General features: G+C 40.3%; 1 protein-coding gene across 4 annotated transcripts in view; it reads right to left on the minus strand.

Moving 5' to 3' along the window:
* Positions 1-937: 937 nt before the first annotated feature.
* The window catches only part of Ncoa7 (nuclear receptor coactivator 7), a 137,053-nt gene continuing 116,279 nt past the window's right edge, over positions 938-21,711 (minus strand). For 3 of the 4 annotated variants that reach the window (XM_041653640.1, XM_041653639.1, XM_041653641.1), the window contains exons 11-16: positions 17,747-17,894; positions 11,130-11,261; positions 9,466-9,618; positions 3,885-3,980; positions 3,303-3,376; positions 938-2,992 (exon numbers count right to left, since the gene is read on the minus strand). In XM_041653640.1, coding sequence (XP_041509574.1) covers positions 2,857-2,992; positions 3,303-3,376; positions 3,885-3,980; positions 9,466-9,618; positions 11,130-11,261; positions 17,747-17,894 — 739 coding nt within the window. In that variant the 3' untranslated portion in view covers positions 938-2,856. Of the gene's footprint in view, positions 2,993-3,302; positions 3,377-3,884; positions 3,981-9,465; positions 9,619-11,129; positions 11,262-12,562; positions 12,739-17,746; positions 17,895-21,711 lie in introns of those variants that run through there. The other variant, XM_041653642.1, reaches the window with a different exon arrangement.

Here is a 21,711-nt window from a genome sequence, read left to right on the forward strand (position 1 = left end):
AATTATGAGGAAATAAAGACTGCGTGGAGTCTTCATCTGTAGAGCTATACGGCAGAATGTGGTAAAGGACCCCTAATAGATATCCGTAAGCAGGATGGAACAGATATAAAAATAAAGAGGTGCCTACATATGGGGTGCTAGATTATGAAAATCACTAAATGCATTATGAGAAAGCCAAGAGAGCTGTCCCCACTAACTGTAAATAGAGTAGTTTCCACAAACTGATGAGAGAACTGGAGGGAGAGACAGGAAATGAAATACAGGTATTTTCCAGTGAAAATGTGCATTGAGTGCAGTTTACTGTTGGTTATTTTCTCCCCCTCTGCCCAATATACAAACCCTAAACAGGCATGCGTCATACTTCAATGCACTGTACCTTGGACACACTGCAATTCTTCACAAAGGGAAGGTTCGTGGCAAACATGAGGCAAAAGGGCTATAGACACCATTTTCCCAAAAGCCCAGATAATTATTAAAAATGTTAATAATGCAGCAGTTTTTAAGTTATTTTTCTCACTATTTTTAAGTGCATGTTTGTGAGGATGAGACTGTGAGTGTACATGTGTACATTCATACATGAGTGCAGCTGCCCGTGGAGGAATACAATTGCCCTGGAACTGGACTTACAGGCAGTTGTGATGTGGATGCTGGGAATTGACTCAGGTCTTCAGCAAGAAGCTCTGTCAACCACAGAGCCATCTCTCCAGCTGCAGACCAAAGTATTTTCAAGTAAAGTATGTACACTGTTTTAATGCTTAGGTCATTGCATGCTCAATAGACTATGTGATAGTCTAGACACAATTCTTACAGGGCTGAATATAAAAAAAAAATAGGGTGACGTGTTTTGTTGCAATGTCTAGCAATGAATCCTGTCATGTCTCTCAGGTAGGGCTGTACCCAATAAATAATCAATGAATGAATCTTTAGAAAATAAGTTCACACTGAATGCATAAATTCCTTTATTTGAAAATATTGGAATAGCACTGCATTACATGTAGTTGATATCCATAAGGAAGGATCACACATTCCTGCTCAGACAAATACTGTTTTAAATAGAGAATACAGCATCTGGATAGGCTCTCACGAGTATAGCGTCATGGACTAAACTAGGTAAGAGTGACCTAAAGGCAAAATGACCATCTTGTTCATTAACAGCATATGGTTACAAATGGCATAAATGGTGAATGTAATCACCACAAGCTATTCCTGGGATCTCACCAACTCATGTGCACGAGTAGACCACGTTCAAATTATGTGTTTTTAACCGAGAGTCCTCAGTGGGAGAACACGGGTGTAAAGTGTCTCTGGTCTACAGATTTAAAATTTTAGAGCATTCGTTTAAACTAGTATGGAATGGCAGTGAGTTAAAGAACTGATGACCTGGCAGAGGCCACTGAACATTCTGTTTTCTTACAGGGAGTCTAAAATGGAAGAAAAATTTAAACACCATATTTTGAACGTAAACAGATATGTAAACATGGGGAGCTAGTTTTCCTTTCAGTGATCACTGGGGAAATAATTTGTGACAGACTACTTTCCAGCTTTGGCTATCATTAATTTTTCCCATTAGTAGTCTTTGGCTTTCATAAAAGGGTGGCAATCAACAAGGTTAATGACTTTTTCTCTTACTGCTTAAAATAAAAGATGGTTTACAATGTGAAAATGAGTTTCTACTTTAAAAAATAGATTTTCTTTTTTTCTTTCAGTTGTGATATAAACACAATTCTTTATTGTTTTTTTCTCCAATAGAATTCTAGAAACCAAAAAAATTGGTCCAACTTGATATTTTCATCCAACATCAAAAATGAAGAAATTAAACACATTAAACACTCCCCTTTAAAACAGAGGGCTCCTCATTCATGTAAACACCTGGGAAAAAAACTATACATATATATATATATATATATATAACAAAGAGAAAACTAAGAAACTAAGTTACTGTTATTAGTACACAATTTCATAAGAAGCAACACATTCTCTTTTCAGGATTTGTTGCATGTCCACATTCATGAAGGTTCCTATTTTGATAAGACACCAACTTACAACTACGAGAGATGCCATACTCTATTTCACACAAATGCTTAGGGTGTCAAAGCGTACTTTAAAAACTAAACGAAAAGCTGCTCTATAATAGTCAGATGAATGAACATTGGTCATGAACTCTGGAAAGTTCATATATAGAGAGATACATAGTCTTAAGACATTAAGACTATCTCACCCTAAATAATCAGGGCAAAAAAAAATGAGTATCAAACTATACAAATCAAAGGAGACTTGTTTCCCAAATATAAGCACAAAAGGTACATATTCCTTTATTTCAGTATTTGACACATTGAGAAGAAAAAAAATGCCAACATATTTCAGACAATATACTAGAAATAATAAATAAAATAGTTAAAAAAATCAGATATTCCCTTTAAGTGCCGTGCCCTTTCAATTTTTCTAAATCAGATTCAGCTTTCCATAGCAAACAATAACTATACATTTGGTAAATTATGTTGATAAATACACAAGGCAGGTAAATATTTCCACAGTATCTTTTTTTTTTCACAGTTACCAAAAATAAAAATTGCATTCAACTCATACGCCTCTGAACACTCTGATTTCTCATGGTGTGGATCTGAAAGCAGTGGATGTACAAAGTCTTTTCCCATCTGGACTTCAGGTTTCTGTCCTCAGCATCCGCCCTCCGCAGGTACCTGTCAGAATCTTTCTGCATTGTTATCATGCTCTGAGACGGTGGCAGAAAGAAAGCGTTGCTATGGGATGAGGCAGCCAGGGCTGGGGCTCGTCTTCCAGTAATAGGACTAATCTAGCCCAGTCTTTTTAATATTATATTTTAAGGCAGCCTACACTTCACTCAAATGTCCATACCTCTAGGTCCTGAACTATGAAGTCTTCTTTTTTGGAGAGAATATCATTATTAAAAGTGCTGCAAGAGTTGCTGCGTCCGTGGTATAAGTCGGCATCTAGCCACAGACCAAAGCGTCCCCTGTAACGAGGTGAAAGAAGAAAGTCACTACACTGACACCCCATACCCGGCATCTTTCTGTCTTCCTTTGCCAGGTGTCCCTTCCTTTAGGCCATGACAGGCAGAACTCTAAACTTTTCACCAAACAAAAGCAAGCTGAATAGACAGGCCTCTCCAAAAGGACAAATAGTATAAGGTTTCCTGCCACATTAATAAATCATTGATCTTGATCCTCAGGGTCCTGTGTTAGTGCACTGTCCTAATTCATCTAAGCAAATAGACTGGCTGGGTCAAAACAGAGCCTCCCACTGCAAAATAACAAGAATCTTACCCTCCACCACCAAGCTCTAAAGAACTTATGTCTCCATTGATGAAATATGAATTTTCTCCACTCCACTTGAAGACCTAGGGGCAGAAACACAAAACAGCAACAGACATTTCAATATGAAGAATTAGCAGAGACGACATCTTGAATAGTCATACTGCATACAGGGAAACACATCTTCGACTACGGAAGCACTTGGCAGAATACTAATGTGAGGTCACCAATGATTACGAAATACTAAAGACCAGTCCACAATATGTTTGGCTGTGACCTTCAGTCTCTTCCTGCATCTCAGACTGAGACACTCCAAACGCTGGGTCCCTGAGCAGTCTGCGAGCGACAGTCGTGAAGAACAAGACCCAGAGTAAAGGGTGCAGGTGAGTTTGCAGGGCAGCTGCTATCCCAGTGTCTGGGCACCCCACCCGCGCTATCCCAGTGTCTGGGCACCCCACCCGCGCTATCCCAGTGTCTGGGCACTCCATCCACACTATCCCAGTGTCCCAAGCTATCCCAGTGTCTGGGCACCCCATCTGCCCTGACTGCTGGCAACAAACACGGGCCATTCATGAATGCCACCCATCCAGCTACCTTGAAATTAGGACTGAAGGTGTAGAGAAACGTCTCGCCTGTGCCGTAATAGTGGTCACTGAACTTGAAGGGATGAGTTGCATATGCCCCAAATATCTATTGAAAGGAAACAGAAGAGTTAGTTATTTCCAAAACTAAATTCCCATAGAGAGACTTTCTGAAATATTTTTGACACACTATTGTTCTGAGATCTTATAACATGTTCAGCAAAGGTTATTACTAAATTAGAACTCTTAAGTGGGGAGGGAAAAGCATCAAACAAAGCAATTAGCACAATATCCCCAGCTCTAACTGGAACCCATGTGGTCAGGCTTCCTGGTACATGGAAAATCCATCAAAGAAGCTCAGAAAAGTTATTCGTTAAAGGCCAACAATTCAGTGGTTAAAAGGCCACAGAAGCCAAATATGAAGAACAATCAAAAGATGTGTGTTTTACGTGGAAATGAGTGCTTGACAAGACACAGTCACATCTCTAGAATGACTTAGCTTTGTATTGCTTTTGTTTCTTGAGACAGGGTCTTAATAGGATAGTAACTTAATTGGAACTCACTGCGGTAGCTCGGTTGGCCACTACCATTTTCTTGCTTTAGCATCTTGGATTTATAGGCATGATTCATCATGTCTGGCTTTCTTATGTGTTTTATGTGTGAAATCAAAACTGGACATTTCCCCAAAGAAAATTAACTTTCCTTCCATTCAGTTTGCAATGATGAGTGATAAAAGTGCTTAAATATGACAGATTAATATGCTTAGTCTGAAGTGACTTCTAATAAAAAACAAAACGAAAACACATCTTGACTTTAAATTTGATGTGTTTTCATCAAAAATTCTATTTCTTATTTGAAGTACAAGAGTCATGTTATAGAATATGGTCAGGCCCTCCCTCAGCTTTCTGTCCATCTGTTTCCATCCTAATCAGTGTATATGGTTGAGAGTTAGGAGAGGTATATATATATACGTGTGTGAATGTGTGTGTGTGTGTGTGTGTGTGTGTGTGTGTGTGTGTGTGTGTGACTCAGTAATTCATGTATCTTCCACTCTAGAGCCTACTTAAAAAAAAAAAAAAAGATTCAGCTATACCACTCTGGCTTATGCCCAAAGAACACTTTGTCCTACCACAGAGACATTTGCTTAACCATGTTCATTGCTGCTCTGTTCATAACAGCCAGAAAGAGGAAACAGCCTAGATACCCATCAATAGATGAATAATAAAGAAAAATGGTATATTTAAAAAAAATATTGCTTTAATAGAGATTTAAAAACAAACTCACATTTTTTTTCAGAAACAATACTTTAATTGGGTCAAAATCACTGTGTGCCTTCTTCTTTGCTAGTTCTATTTAAAATGCTAAACATTAGCAATTTCTAATTCTAAACAAAGATTGTCATACTTCCTACTCCCGAATTTTCTCAACTGCTACAAAAGAAAGAAAAATAAAAATATATTTTGTAATAAAACATAATTATTTTCTATTTTTTTACTAAAGGAGTTGGAATGCAAGAGAGAAGCGCCCACTTTTTTTAAGCATGATCCTGAAATATGACAAGAAGGTAACAGGGAGGAAGTGGGCTCCTCTCAGGGCATCAATAGCAGATGCTGTCCACACTCTCCGGCCCTCTATAAAATTCTAAATGATATTTCTCAGCGAAAAGTTTTTCAGTGATGATGGAAATCTACTTAATAACCAGGGGCCAAGTAATTCCAGAGCTATGCATTGGGTTTTTTCTCAGAAACTATTTAAACAAATATCTATGCTATTCATTCTATTACTTTATTTAGTAGAAAAAGAACATAAGAATTTGTATATAATTATATTTGTACATAATGAAAATGCAATACATTTAGCAATAACAGAAAAAAGAATCTATACAACTAAAGAATTGGAAATGATAGGGTGAAGGTTAATATAATAAAGATAATAAAGATGTCTCATTGCTCTTTTCTCTTAGCTCTTTTTTTTCTTGTGGTGCTAAGGACTGAACTCAGGGTCTCACACATGCTAGGAAAGGACTCTGCCACGCAACTGCAGTCCCGGCCCCATCACCTGAACCACCTTTATTTTTCCTTTTTATTTTGAGATAGGATTTTTATCTGTCCTAAGAGTAACTGCGATAGCAAACCTGTAACACAGGTCCGCATCTCAACTCCATTAGCAGATATAAAATATAAAGCAGTTATCTTGACAGTTTGCTTTGGGTGTGTAATCTACATGGGTACAATACGGGTAACAACAGTATCATAAATAGTGGAACGGTGAAATACTGCAATAGAGACGTGACTTTTTTTTTTTTTTTTTGCCTTACTAATGCTGTTAGCATAAGCCACACTCTATTAATTGCTGAAGATCTGCTCTTCTAACAATTCCATGTATCATAAATTCCCGGGTAGTTTGGTTCGACTGATGGTGCCCTCAGTGAGTCTGTGAAGTGATCACCAACTCTAAAAAAATTCTGCTTAGCTCTTTTCCAGATTCTTTCTGGTAAGCTAGAGACACAACACTTCAGCTTATTGTCTTGTGGAGAACACTCTCAACTGTTTAGAGCCAAATGTAACCACTGCTGGGAATACCCTCGACCTTGAACTTCCTTACTCATCTAAAGATGCAAGCCAGCTCTGTGGGGTGGTTGAAGGGCTCTGTGTCCTATGGCCGCCCTTTCCTCCTGGAACAAGTCCCTAAGCCACTGAACCGGAGCTTCGGCTATACATCTGCCTGCTTTCCCAGAAAAACAATCTTGCTCTGTTAGCCAAGTGCAGGTCTGGCCTTGGCTCGTCTCAGACAATGTGCATTAAGTGTTGAGCCAAGAACAATGGAGCATCCGGTATTCACAACCTGCCGTCTCTCTGACAAAGCACCTACGCCGAGGAAAAGCTGGGTGGAGGAAAAGGCCTTCTCCCTCTATACCATACTTATCTGCATTTTCATCTCTGGAACACATTGGGAGGGGTGGATGAAGTGCTGGGCACCTGCCCCTGGAAGGGACAGACGATTGGCAGCTAAGAGAAGAGGGAACCCCAACTCCTGTGCTACACAGGTCCAGAGTAAAAACTTCAGGCTTGAGCTGGGGTTGCTGGAAGGATGGGAAGTGGGTTGTGTCTCAAGTGCCAAGGAATTTCATTGTTATTACTGAGATTTATTAGATTTTCTTGAATAAACATTTCTTCATTTGCTGCATGCCTTTAGGAGAATTTCCAGAGACTTTAAAGGGTTGTTGTTTTTATGACTCCCACCAGTCAGGGTTCTTTCAAAGATTCTGTCCAGCTCCTCTCTCTCATTCTGCATGTGTAATATTGGCTTCTAATATCTCTGTCATATTTCTACAAACAGCAAAGCCATCTTATTTCCCAGGGTGGAGGAGCTGAAATAGGTGGAGCTAATGTCCAAGTATCCTCAACTGCTCAAGCATCTCCAGAACCCAAGATATGCATGACGCTACTCCAGTGATACTCAGCTTGTGGGTCATGACCCCTACAGGGGTTACATATCAGATACTTATGATTTACAACAGTACCAAAATCACAATTACGAGATAGCAATAAAATAATTTTACTGTTGGGGTCACCACAACATGAGGAACTGTATTAAAGGATCGCAGCATTAGGAAGGTTGGGAACCACTACTCTACTCCCTGACAAAGGCTAAGCTTCAGCCTTGGGCCTCTGGTAGATCGCTGCTGGCGGAGAGCTTGGTGAAACTGTGCCTCACTGATACCTTCTCGATGTGACCCTCTTATTCTTCAAGTTTAAAATTAGTGCTAAAAGACAGGAAACTAATGCATATTTTTGTAGTCGATTTGTGTGTCTAGTCATACTTTATCTGAGACATCGCACCTAATTGTTCGACCATTTCATAGCTTTCTATGTGACTTTCACTGTAAACACTTTGTGGTATTATCTCAACTTTCATAGTACTTTTACCCATTATTCAATAAGATGTTACCAACCATGATCTAATAATAGTAAAAATAAATATAGTAACAGTTCCTCTCCTTTCCATAATTCTTATTATTGCGATAAAGCCATAAAGTAACCTCACCAGGACCATAACCTATTGTTTTTTGGGGGGGGGGGCAGTATCTCTCTGTGTTGTCCTGAAATTCACTTTGCAAACCAGGCTGGCCTTGACTTGAACTCACAGTGATTTACTTGCCTCTGCCTCCCAAATTCTAGGAGTAGAAGTAGGTCACATGGTTATATATATATTTCTCTTAAAAGCATCTCAGTTACAGACCTCATTCAGGGAGGAATGTTGACAGGATAGAGACGTGCTTTGCAGGTAAGATCTTTCATGAACAATACAGGTTGAGCAACACCAATCTGGAAACTTCCCAAACCCCAAATTTTTTGAGTGCCAACATGATACCATAAATAGAAAAATCTGTACTGAGAATCTGCTTCATGAACAAAATTATGAAAACTCTCTCTGTGTGTCTGTGTGTTATTATGAAGCAATCGTGATCCCATCTCCTTATACATATACAAATATTCTATGACTCCCCCAAATTCAAATTTCCAAACAATTTTATCCCAAGAAGCTCGAATGAAGAATATCCAACTTGAGTTACCCTGTATATAACAGGTGCTAATTAGCCATAACCTGACTAGACGGATTAATTAGTTCATGACTTTGCCTGACTGAGCAGTAAATGAAAGCAGTCTGCAATATTCCATGGGCAATGTAAGCTGATTAGAAGAAACAGGCAATGGTGTAGAACGGATGGGACACTACCTAGCTCGAACAGCTTATCAAAGGGTACCTACCACACAGGTGAGAGTACTATCAGGAAAGAATTTCCCATGGCTGCTGAATCACTGAACCCCAGAACTATTACACAGATGAATGACTATCCCCCATTCAGGAGGTAGCATCAATGGGCACTACTTAAGACCCATGGGAAAATTTCCGGTATGCCACTGGGATTGTCTTTGCAACTATATACTCGATTGTCCCTAACTTCCATCTTTAAATTGCTGTAAGTTTCTGTTTTCTGCTCCGTGGACAGTGCAGGGAGAAGATTCCTTAGAATATAATTACTCCACTTTCTTTATATTAGAATTTCAAACTACATCAACAAAGAAAAGCAAGAAGAGACAGACATAAAGCAAGAATGGCAAAACCCATTTAGCCTGAGCATGGGAGCTGCTGTACTAGTTTCTCTACTGTTTCTTTTCATTTTATTTTTCCTGAGACAGGGTTTCTCTATGGTTGTCCTGGAAGACTCTGTAGACCAGGCTAGTTTCAAACCAACAAAGATCCTCCTGCCTCTGCTTCCTGAGTTCTAGGATTAAAGGGATGCACGACCACCCAACCTTCTGGATACTGTTAAAATTTATCACTGAAACACCTTTCCAAGTTGGGATATAGTTCAGTTAGCAGAGTCTGTCTGGCACAAATGTGGCCTTGGACTTGATCCCTAGCACCATATAGCCAGTTGTGGTAGCACACACTAAAAATCTTAGCACTCAGGAGGTGGAGGGAGGAGAATCACAAGTTCAAAAGCACTGCAGGTTATGCAGTTGGAGCTACGTGCAACCCCATTTCCAAACAACACCCATGTTCTGTGTGAGAGGAACGAGCTTCACCTGGTTATCCATGTCCTTGATGACCAGTAGAACAGGGCTGTCTAGGGATGCTGATTTCCTGTAGAGAGTTTTCAAGCTTGTTCCATGCTCTAATGTGCTGTAGGCCAGTCTCCATGGATAGCCTTGTACCCTGGCTGGAAGGCGTCGGGCCAGCTGCCAATCCAAGGAAGGAAATACAAAGAGACAACCACTAATCAGCCACAAACCAGTGCGTTAAATAAGGGCCTGTGGCTCCAACTAAAGAATCATGTATTTACATCTTGACCTATTTTTGCCCTGGCAAACATTTGCTACCACTGGCTAAGAAAGAGAAGGGAAATCTGAACAGTGTTTCCCTTGGCCAGGATGCTGCCCAGGAGATGCTGCACTCTCTCAGAGCCTGACTGTGGGCTTCCAATGTCATCATGCAGGCCTGTGTTTCTCACTGATAAGATATATACGTGGAGAAACATCTCCTTAGGCAAATCTGTGGTCATTTGAATGTCACAGAAATTTCATACACAAACCAGCCAAGCTACGATGTCACCTGATGATTATGTAGTGGATCACAGAGCAAAGTGTCCCTATTAGTGCATGACTACACATTTGAAGATTCCCACCGATCAAGCTGGCCAGAAGAATATTCACTAGACATATACTTTCCTCTGTAATTCAACCTGGTCTTTATCATTTTCTATTTTTTCAGTTGTCCTAAGTTTGCATAGGTTTAAAGTTGCTACAGCGTCCCATAGATTAAGGAAAAGCAACGTGTTTTCCATGAGAGTTCAGAGGGACTTTGTCTACCTTGCTTCGGTATCTTTCATGTTTATCTTTAGCTTAAACTTTGCGGCCATAAATACTAGTAAAAGGTATCTCTCCAAGAAACATTGTCAAAGCAGTTATGAAACACAATGTATTCGAGAGTTAGAAGTCAGCTTCAGTGGCAGCATGAAGCCCACCTCTAGAGCTGCCTGACCAAGTCTCTGGGTTCCCCTGGTTTGAGTCTTTAAGCTTTCAAACATTCAAATTCCTAGCTAACTTGTGAAAAAAGTCAGAAATCCTCATATTCAGCTTAGTAGCTCATAATATTTCACAAAATTCAAGCAGCAGACATTTTAAGAACACAGGTAATTCTAAAGAAAGGAAGATCTTTCCCAGAGGCAGGTGTTCTGTCCATCACAAAGCAAGTACATTCATGTGTTTTATTTTTTTTTATTAATCCCAATAAATTAAAGCCACATATAGTAGCTAGGGTAAAGTTGGATCCTTTTTAGGTGCATTAGGACTATATGGGAGATCTCTTCCCTTTTTTTTATGTTAAGAAATGGCCTTCTCCTTCTCTTTCCTTCCTTTCTTCCTTCATTCCTTTCTTTCTTTCAAGACACGGTTTCTCTTTATCTTTGGTGCCTATCGTTGACCTCTGCCTCCTGAGTGCTGGGTTAAAAGCATGCGGGGCAGGGGAAACAGAAATGGCCATCTTTTCAGGTTTGGAAGGAGGATGTCAAGGTCATGTGAGCTCCCCACATTCTCAGGAAGGTCATGGGGGAGGCCCCTGGGACTTTTCCTAAGTGGAAATGGGTTGTTACCTATGCTCTGTCCCTCCACTTGCTCACCTGGCTGACCATGGGCAAGGGACACTTTTTGAGACCAGGAAGACATCAGGGCTCAGACTGTGGAAAACCCACCTGCTCGATGTGCATGTTCTCCAGGAGCGCACTATGGGGCTGCAGGATAGGCAGTCCCTCTTCTTCTTCCTCCTCCTCCTCGTAGTAGCTGCAAGTGCTCTTCCTCCTTTTTGCCTCTTCAACAGTGATGATCTAAGGTGAGGACAAAAAGGACCCAATGGAGAAGATGAAATGTGTTTTCTCCCATACTAGCCCGGCACACAGCTGACTGTAAAAACGAGATATGCATTCCTCTAAACTAGCCAGGCACACAGTTGACTTAGACCAGATGGCTTTCCCCTAAACTAGCCCAGCACACAGCTGACTGTAAAGATGGAGTATTGGGGAGCAGGAGACAAACAGAAGAGGGCTTTGGGGAAATGACTAATTTTCAAATGCAGAACAAATGCAGAATTTAAACCACGACAGCTGAGCATTTAGTATGCATGACTTAAAGTCACCAGCCTTTCACTTTTTTTCCTGCTGTTGCCTGCTCAGATCCGCGGAACTCCACACACAATTTACAGCCTTGAAAACACTTAGGTCAGGCTCTTTTATTCTGCGTGTTCACATTTCAGTTGCAAAGGAAATAATCAGAGATCCCTCACCAAGTCTATAAATAGGGAGTTTGGAGCAATAAAGATACGTTTTTAATCAGGCTTCCTGGTTGTGTACATAGCAACCAAGTCTAATAGAAATAATGAATGACGGCAGCCACCAGAAGCAAACGGGAGACAGGGAGCAGGGGCAGGGGAGGCTTTACTCTAATTACAACTACCTTACGATTTATTCTACACAATTCACAATGATCCAACATTTCCCTTCTAAATTGAAAGACGCTGTATCACACACATCTCTTATTTAAATACAGTCGGGCTTATGAACTACCAAAGTCCTTACCTTAAAAACACCTGGTCCCTCTTAGCATCTCAGTACATCACTGCGTGATTCTGAAACATTTAAGAGGTAACTAACTAGTTCTCTAAAATGCCAGGTACACTAACTAGTAGTGATAACTGTTATTACAGAGAAAAGACATTTAATTTACATTCTAGTCAGTGTTGTCAAGTAATGCATTGTTTGGCTTTCAAAATGAAGAATGGCATGTACAAATTATTCATCTTTTAGCCAAATTTATCTTCTGATGGAGAGGATATAAAAACACTCTCAAAGAATCACACATCTGACATTTTAAACGTATTAGACAAAGCACTTTGTTTTGTTTCTATTTCCAAACTCTCCAAATTATTAACAGCACACAACAAGGCTGTAGAATGAAGAGAGTCAAGGACGGATTTTGGATTTCAGAAAGAGGGGGCAAAAATCTCCACAGCAAATCAAACAACGTGTTCCGGGTGAGACGCTAGCGCAATACTTTCTAACCAGAAGGATTTCGAGACACACGGCTGTGACAGAGCACCTAGCCGCCCGACGCGGGACACAGTCCCACCTACCTTCACAAAAGGCTCTTGGTCAGGTCTGGCACAATAGAAAATCTGAATGTCCAGGGGCAGTCTTCTGCCTCGCATTGTGCTGGGAGAGAAGACTGAAGCCACTCGAGAGAGGAACAGGTCTTTCCTGGCTGCCCCCACACCAGCCACTGGCTGCCGGGCTGAGCTACACTGTTTTCTGTATCTAGCTAGCTTCCTGCACGGCTGAGTTTCTGTTTCCCTCAGGAGGGGGTTCGATGTTTCTACAGGAACACACCCAAATTAGGATTTAGAGCAGGCACACTTCCTGTCAGGCAGAGCGGGGAGTGTGTAAAATGACACTTTCACCTTTGAAACCCTTGTCCCAACAGTACAATAAAACCCCATTGTTCCAGGGGCTTTTTTTCCTTCCTCTTTTCCTAAACAAACTCTTCATCCTTATGCCCTCAGGGGAGGTAACTAAACTGTGCTCACCCTGTCTCTTCAGGGTTTTCTTTCAGCTCCTTCCTTAAGGCTAAACCTCCATTTTAAACGTAGTGTAGGTTCCCAGTATCAGTTTGAATCTTAAAAACAAAAGGAGGCTTTAACCGAGGTAGACAGGCTCACTCCAAGGCATCGGGTTTTTTTGTTTGTTTGTTTTGTTTTGTTTTTTACGTTACTTTTAGCTTTTAAAGCATGTTGGCATGGGCAACATGAAAGAGTGGGAAAACATCTGATTTACAGGAGGCTGTGAACAAAGCCATCTTATGTGCAGTTTTCAAAACAGGTAGCAATGCACAGTTTATCCTTTTACACTGTAGACTGCCTCTTAAAGGCTGATAAACCTACGGGGTCCTCCTTTGTTCCTCGGTCAGAGGGCAGGCTGGGAAAGAAATGCGGATCTGCAACAGATCCCTTTTCTGCTAACTCCTCCACACTGTTGGGGACTTTCAGTCCCAGGGTTCTGAGGTAGGTTAGAAATTGCACTCTGGCAGATGAGTGGATGTGACCTATCAGTCAGGACCAACCCTCCATGCAGACACATAACAGCCTAGGGCAGAAACACTTGGACTCTGTGCCCAGGAGAAGCAACTTTTTCGGTGCCTGGCATTTCATGGGAGATCGCATTATTGGGTGCTTCCTGGATGCGGCAGGAGTGCCAGCATTTATTCGGTGCTTCCTTGTTCTGGGAAGTGCCAGGTCCTTTGCCAGGCACAGGGACACAAAGCAGCCCATAGTGTCTACGGATGAGTGATAGAAGATGAAACTGTAAACAAACAAATGCCAGCACATGCAATAAAGAAGCTGAAAGCTTCTGAGGCTCAAAGGCGGTTGGGGACACCTGGTTTGCCCTGAGAAGGCTTATTCACAAGGGAGAGGGTGGGTCCATCTGTGAGAAGGGTGGGCTGTGGAGAGATATCCCAGGTGCAGGGAGCAGCCAGAGCACAGACCTGGGCTCTAAGTTCATGATGGCTGAAGAACAAACACCAGCTGAAGAAGAGGCGAGAGAGGGGGGGAAGATCAGGAAAAGTGAAGAACTGTAATGTCTTGAAGGGATCTTGTCATGTAAGAGAGTAAGTAGTTCTAAACCTAGCTGTTTTGCTGATTTATTTTGGTGCTCACATTCTTCCTATAGGCTTACTAAAACAAAAGATCCAGAGGTAAAGGTCTAGGAGTCAACCTTTTAAGAATCTAGAAGGCTGCAGATGTGGCTTTGTGTATAATGTGCTTCCTGTGCAAACACTGACACATGAACCCGGATCCCAACACTTGGAAAGAAGGCTTGCTACTGCAGCACTCTGGAGGGTGTTAACAGGAGGGCTGCAGTGTTCAGTCAGCTTAACGTTCAGTGAGAGACCCTGTCGCCAAGGAATACAGTAGAGAGTGATAGAGCATGGTACACGGTAGCCCCCTCTGACCTCCTCAAACATGCACAACGACATGCACACAAGTGCATACTTCTGAGCCTATATCATCCATCACCACCTGCCCCCCCAAACACAAACACACATACACACACACACACACACAGAGAGAGAGAGAGAGAGAGAGAGAGAGAGAGAGAGAGAGAGAGAGAGAAAGCACCTGGTATCCCCAAGTGGTTATTCCAGTGATGGGCAACATGGTTAACAATTACTATAGGCCATGGGGGTGGAAGGATGGGGACATGGTACTGAGAGCTTTAAGCCTGTGAGTGTATGGATGCGTTGTGTATTTGAAATGTTAAGTAAGACAGACAATACATCCAAATACATACCTAAGACCTATTACTATGATGAAGGAAATCTCAGAAATCACTCAATAGTGATGAGAAAAACTATTACTAAAAGTACTACCTATCATATATACTTCATATATACTTACAAAATCAACTACAGGACTACCTCTATATTAAAGGGAAACCTAGGAAAACATAAAAGCCACAAACAAAATTAAAAGACAAATGGAACATGAAGGAATATCTGTGAAACAGAGAAAAAAAATCTTTCATCACAAGAATTCAATGGTAGAGAAAACTGTTAAGGTCCCACTAGAGCAGTCAACCTTCAGGGGCTGCATATCAGATATTTACAACTCATAAGAGTACCAGAATTATAATTAAGAAGTATCAACAAAGTAATTTTATGGTTGGGGTCACCACAAATGAGGAACTGTATTAAAGGATTGCAGCATTAGGAAGGTTGAGAACCACTGCTCTAGGGAAACAGGATATAAAAATGAGAAAAGGTAAGAGACTCACAAGTAGCTAACTTGTGCATAAGTATGTTCATTTTTGGCTCAGCAATAGTCAATTAAATGAAAATTAAATGATAGGATAATATCACTCACTTTATAATTTAGGAAGCACGTTTAGGAAAAAGAAAAAGGAATAATATTCACAATCCTTTTTCCTGGGAGACACTCTCTGAGAAATCCCTCACACTGCTGGCGAGTTAAATTGGTGACATATGAAACTCAGGAGCATTAGAAATCTATTGTTCTTATAGCTCATAATTTCACATCCAGGAAATTATCTAACTAGTTAAGGTATATTTTCTCATTCTTGTGTAATTCTTGTGAAATGATAAAAACAACATAATGATTCAAGTGGGAAACTTAAATAAACTATAACAGATATCAAAATACTAGGATCTAGTTGGAGGATGGTGATGCATGAATTGGATCTGTAATTACAGCACTTGAAAGCCTGAAGCAGAAGATCTTGAGTTTGAGGCCAGGCTGATCAGAGTGAGCTCCAGGCCTGCCTAGACCTATCTAAAACAAACAAACAAACAAAGGCAACCATTAAAACTGAGGGTCTTAAAGACTTAAAACAAATCTTACATTATGCCAGGTAGGAAAAGCTATATACAAACTACATAGAACATAATACTTTTGCTGAATGAAAAGGAGGACCCATCCCCTCAACAGTTACAAAGCCCCCAAACAAAACAGAAAATAAAGTCCAAACAAATTTATGAAGGTAACAAGTACTATTAGTTTTTTTAAAAAAAAAAACTTTCTGTACTCTACTTTTCAAGGTTTTTGTTTTTGTTTTGTTTTGTTTTACAATAGGCACACATTGCTTTCATAAAATGACAACATAAAGTATGTCTGAAGATCTTGAATAAGGAGGAGGAAAGGCAGGAGGTGGGTAGGGACTAGAGTCCAAATGTGTTACAGAAATTTTGACTGGATAAGAAGGAATTGGCTCAGGAGAGTGGTGGATGGCCCTGCAGCATTTAAAACCAGAGTTAACATGATTCCGATTAGAGATGAGCTGCCTAGTCAAGATGATGAAAGAGAGGATCTAGTATTACTCGTGGGTTTGTAGCTTGGACACCACTAAGATATAAATATGGGAGCAGAAACAAAAATTTTGCAGAATTATGAGTTATTCTGGATATGCTTAAGGTTAAAAAACTTTTATCTTATGGGAGCCCACAGTTCTCTTTTACTACCATGAAGCTGAGGGACAGGGGCGTTTCTCACACACTCATACACACACACACATACACACATACACATACACACACACACACAGTGAGATTAAAAGAGATGAGATATTTCTTCCTTTATTTTTTTCCTTAAAAAAAAATACAAGGAAACATCTTATCCCGGTAAAAGATAAGGAACCAGGCAGGAAGGAGAAAGTTTTTAAAGACACATAAGAGACAGCTGTGACTGATAAAACAGAAGTCAGCCTTAGAGAGGAAAAGAGCCTGTTCCCCTCGAGTCAGAAACCGAGAATGTAGCTGATAACTGAAAATGCAGGAGAGGGAGTATCAGAAAGTAAGTTTGTCCAATTCCTTTCTCTTTATAATGTGAAAGGCAGGTCATACTATGGGATGCGTGGATACTAACGTGGGCAGGGAAGTTTAGGGAGAATGGCAAAAGGTCAGAAAAGGGAAAGAGTTCCAGTAATGAGTCGGGGAGGACACAGATGAACTCAGTATCATCCAGCTATCTTGGTACCATTCTCCTTGGCTTGAGGCTTTTTCTCTGTTTTGTCTTTTGAGATGAGCCCTAGATATGCTGCTTAGGTTGAGCTCAAAGTCTTGAACTCAAGTGACCCTTCAGTCTTTGCCTGTGGAGAAGCAGGACACCAGGTATGTGGCACTCTGCCTTCATTTGTTTTTCTGTACCAATGCTTGACCAGCTAGGATTAGAGCAAGTGTGAGGATACACCTTCCAGGAATGGAGGAGTCTAGATGGGTATGACAGATGCAAGAACCAACACATGTGCTCCTGATAGTGGGAAAGTCATTCACCATCTCTCTAACATAGAAGGAAACGCTTTGAAGGGTCCCAGATAGGTACAGAATAGGATGGAGTCAAAGGACCAGACCTCAGAGAGATCCATAACTCAAAAAACAGGCTTAAAGGAGGAAGGAGCGGCAGACATATTTATCATTATTTCCTCATCTGCCCTCTCAGTTCTGAAAGCTTATTACAAAGAGAGACCTATCTTATCCATCTTTATACTACCATGCCCTGCCCCACAAGATATACTTGATATATGATGGTCTAATTGGATAAAGGGAACTCAGGGTTGGGAAACTTATCATCCATTTTTTATGACACAGGAGACAAAGTTTCATAAATGTATTTTAAATGGTTAGAAAAAATAAAGAAAGAATAAGAATAGTGTCATCTATTCATCGTTTTTGGAATCTGAACACAAGACCATTTTCTCCGTGGTTGGCATTTGAGGGGTCATGACAGCCTATTTCCTACCCAGGTGTTTACCTCCCAGCTCTTGGTGGTCGGCTCACTGAAGAAATTGTCGATCATGTTCAGTTCTTCTTTCTCTACCACCACAAAGCCTTGCTCCTTGGCGTCTTTCCCATAGACATCGGGAGACCATTGAACAAAGAAGGTGTACAAGTGATCCACCCTGGAAAACATGTTCGTGATACATGTTAACACCAAGTCCACGTTCCTGGCAGGCATCAAGAGTGCCTTGAGTACCTGCAACAGCCTTTTTCCTGCTTGGCCAATTGTTTCACTAAGTAGGAAATTCCCCACTGTCAAGGCTATCTTTGTGAGTGGCTTCCAAAATCAGAAAACAAGAACCCACAAACAAAGCAAAAGCCCGCAGGCACTAACCACTATTGAAACTGTCTCAATCTGAAAGAAAGATCAAGAGATGGGACAGAAAATGGAAAACCCCAATGCAATGTTACACCATATGTTTCTTCTTCCCCAACTTTCACTTATGGGCTACACACTCAACGACAGAAAACAAAAAACCTGTTGACCCGAGGCTTTAGCTGGAAAAGAGACAAACTATAGTTCAAGGGGCCTTTCCTTAGTGTAAGGTATATTACATACAATTTTTATAAAACGCTTCTAACAACTAGAACAAGCAGTTATCAGGAACAACACTGGAAGGAGACCTATCATTTGTGGCACATGTCCCTTGCTTCCTCTTTCTATTTAGGACAGAAATTTCTGAAGCTTTTCTCTGGCTATGATCAACAAAGAAATGTCTAGTTGCTTAGCAGACGATGGGGGGGGGGGGGGGGCACTGCCAATGCCATAACCTGCAGTATCCACCCTGTATGGACCAGTCACAAACACTAAGTTCTTTATTGATATTCACGATAGCAGGGCAAGGGGCAACAGGGAGGATGACCACATGGTTCTTAAAATCTCTTATAATTATAAAACAATTCCAGTTTGAAGCGACCGGAAGAATGTCAATTAATCATTACTTCTTAAAGAAGCTTTGATTGTATCAAAGTACTTTCACAAGATGGTAAGAGAAAAACAAATCAAATCCCCACCTTTGTTCTGACCAAACTGCTTTAGGCTCCCACCTCCTTATCTGCTCTTGCCCACATGTTTACTTGGGTAACATAAAGTTTCATTTGTAATGGGAGCCAGGACATAACTGTGTTATATATAACATTACATAATAACATGTTTACCACATTACTACTCTTTGTATACATCTTCAATGACTATACTGAATAAAAATTAATGAGTCACATCTAACCTGCATCTCTACATTGTCAGGATGTTAGCTTAGGGATTTCTTTCATTATATAAGTAACGCTGTGAGGAAAATTGCACAGTCTATATCTTGTACTATCTTTCAAGTTATTTTCTCAAGATTAGAGCCCAGGAAGGGATGACTAAGCCCAAGGGCATGCTTTTACAGCTCCAGATGGATCCTGCCAAACTGATTTCGAAAGGCCAACACTGACATTTTGGTTTCTAAGTTTCCCACCACTTTATTCTTTTTTAAAAATGAGTTTATGTGGGCTACATAGATGGCTCAGTGGGTAAGGAGCCTGCCACCAAACCTGATAAACTGAGTTCAATCCCCAGGACCCACATAATAGAAGGGAACCATTCTTCCTCAGGGCCCCTGCACACTGACCCTCCACCTGTTCGCAAGGCGTATGTGCCTCCTGCTAATACACAGTATTAATAAGTAACTTTTTAAATTTTAAATGAGATTGAAATACTTAAACTTCATCCTACTCAGTGGGCATTTCTTTGAGGTTGAACATGTTTGAGTGTTTTCTTTCTGGTGGGAGTCATTCTTTTCATGGGTTGGTTATTTGTGATTTGTGATATGAATTTTTTTCTTTTCAGCCTTTGGCAGCCTTTATGTCAGTGGTTCTCAACCTTCCTAATGATGTGGCCCTTTAATACAGTTCCTCATGTTGTGGTGATCCCCAACCATACAATTATTTTCGTTGCTACTCCATAACTAATTTTGCTACTCTTATGAACCACAATGTAAATATCTATGTTTGCTAGGGATCTTAGGCGAGTCCTGTGAAAGGGTCATTTGACCCCCCAAGTTAAGAACTACTGCTTTATGTAATGTAAGTACCAACCACCATCAACTGTGTTTGTAAGCTGCTATGTCCCTTCTCATAGCAACTGTGTCTTTCTCCTAAAACCAATTTTGCCAGTGTATATGTATGTATGCACACATACATATAAAACACATTTACATTTATTTATTCTTATTTATGTGTATGGGTATTTTGCCTGTACATTTATATGTCTATGTAGTAGATGTGTGTACAGTCCGTGGAAGCCAGAAAAGAGTGTTGGATCCTCTGATACTGTTGTTACAGACAGTTGTTAGTGGTCATGTAGAAGCTGACAACTAAACCTGGGTTTCCTTCAAGAGCATCCAAGTGCTCTTAATTACTGAGCCATCTCTCCAGCCCCAGTTTTTATATAGTTTAAAAATGTATTTCTTTCAGAATTCTCCTTCAAAAATACAATGTTGTCACAAGACAAGGCTATGAAGTATATATGTCTGTGCCTGGGTATTCTGCAATGTTAATACTACAATTAAAAATAAATATGGATATTGATATATTCTCACGTTCAAGGGTGCAGTGGTTATACTATTGTTTGACTTGGTCACAACATTCAGGTTTGGGTCAAACACTATCCTCCATTTGCTGTGATTTTCTAAAAGATATGGTTATTGTTTAAATCACTCAACTTTACAAAAGACGATCACTCTAGAATGTGGATGGGCCTTGCCCAATCAGTTGAGGTTTTTAAGAAGGCAAGGGTGAGGTCCCCAAGGAAGAAGGAATTCTGCCTTAGACTTGTTTGTACATCAACTCTTCCCTGGGTCTATAGCCTTCTGGCCTGCCCCCAGTTTTCAGTCTTGCCAGTCAGAGTAAAACCTATGCCAATCTTTTAAGAAAAAAGTTGCTGGGCAGTGGTGGCGCATGCCATTAATCCCAGCACTCTGTGGGGAGAGACAGACAGATCTCTGTGAGTTAGGGGCCAGCCTGGTTTACAGAGTGGGTTCCAGAGAAGCCCTGTCTTGAAAAAACAAACAAAAAATTCATGCATACATGATATAAATTCCATTTATTTTGTTCTCTTTAAAGAAATACAAAAGAGTTCTTTGAAAAACTACAAAGTCACTGCTTGAAATATTTACTGCCAAGGAAGTGAATGGGTAGGACAAAGATACTGCTTATCATATATTTTTATCTTAATTTTGGGATAGGTGAATTTGGTATTTAAATATAAAAATATATACTTAAATTTTGCTATGGTGGCACTGTTTTTAATCCCAGGCTTGAGAAGAAGAGGCAGGTGGCTCTCTGTGAGCTTTAGGCCAGTCTGTTCTACATAGCAAGTTTCAAACCAGTCAGAGTAACATGGTAAGAACTGGTCTAAAAATAAAAATAAATAAACAAACAAAAAGAGGCACTTAAAATGATAATAAATTTCCCAATCATTTGTTTTATTTAACCATTCTGATAAGTGTTAAGATGAAATCTCTAAGTACTTTTAATTTGCATTTCTCTGATTACTAAAGTTGTTGAACTCTTTGAGACAGGGTTTCTCTGCATAGTCCTGGCTATCCTGGAAATCACCTTGAAACCACCTGCCTTTGCCTCTTGAGTGCTGAAATTAAAGGTAGTGCCACCATACCAAGCTTTAAGTATATATTAAAAGTGTGTGCCACCACCACCTGGATATTTTTTAAGTGTTTCTCAGTCATTTAAGATTCTTCTGTTGAGAATTGCTTAGATCTATTCTCTAAATTGGGTTGTTTTCATGAAACCTAGTGCTTTGAGTTCTTTACATATTTTAAAGATTACTCCTCTATCGGATGTGTAAAAACAAAACACCCTTTTTCCATGCTGTTGGCTGCCACATTGCCCAACTGACAGTGTCCTTTGATGTACAGAAGAAGCCTTTCAGTTTCATGA

This window comes from Microtus oregoni, unplaced genomic scaffold, assembly GCF_018167655.1.
Source record: "Microtus oregoni isolate MIOR12 unplaced genomic scaffold, Mior012 000006F_ref0000085, whole genome shotgun sequence".
Taxonomy (NCBI): domain Eukaryota; kingdom Metazoa; phylum Chordata; class Mammalia; order Rodentia; family Cricetidae; genus Microtus; species Microtus oregoni.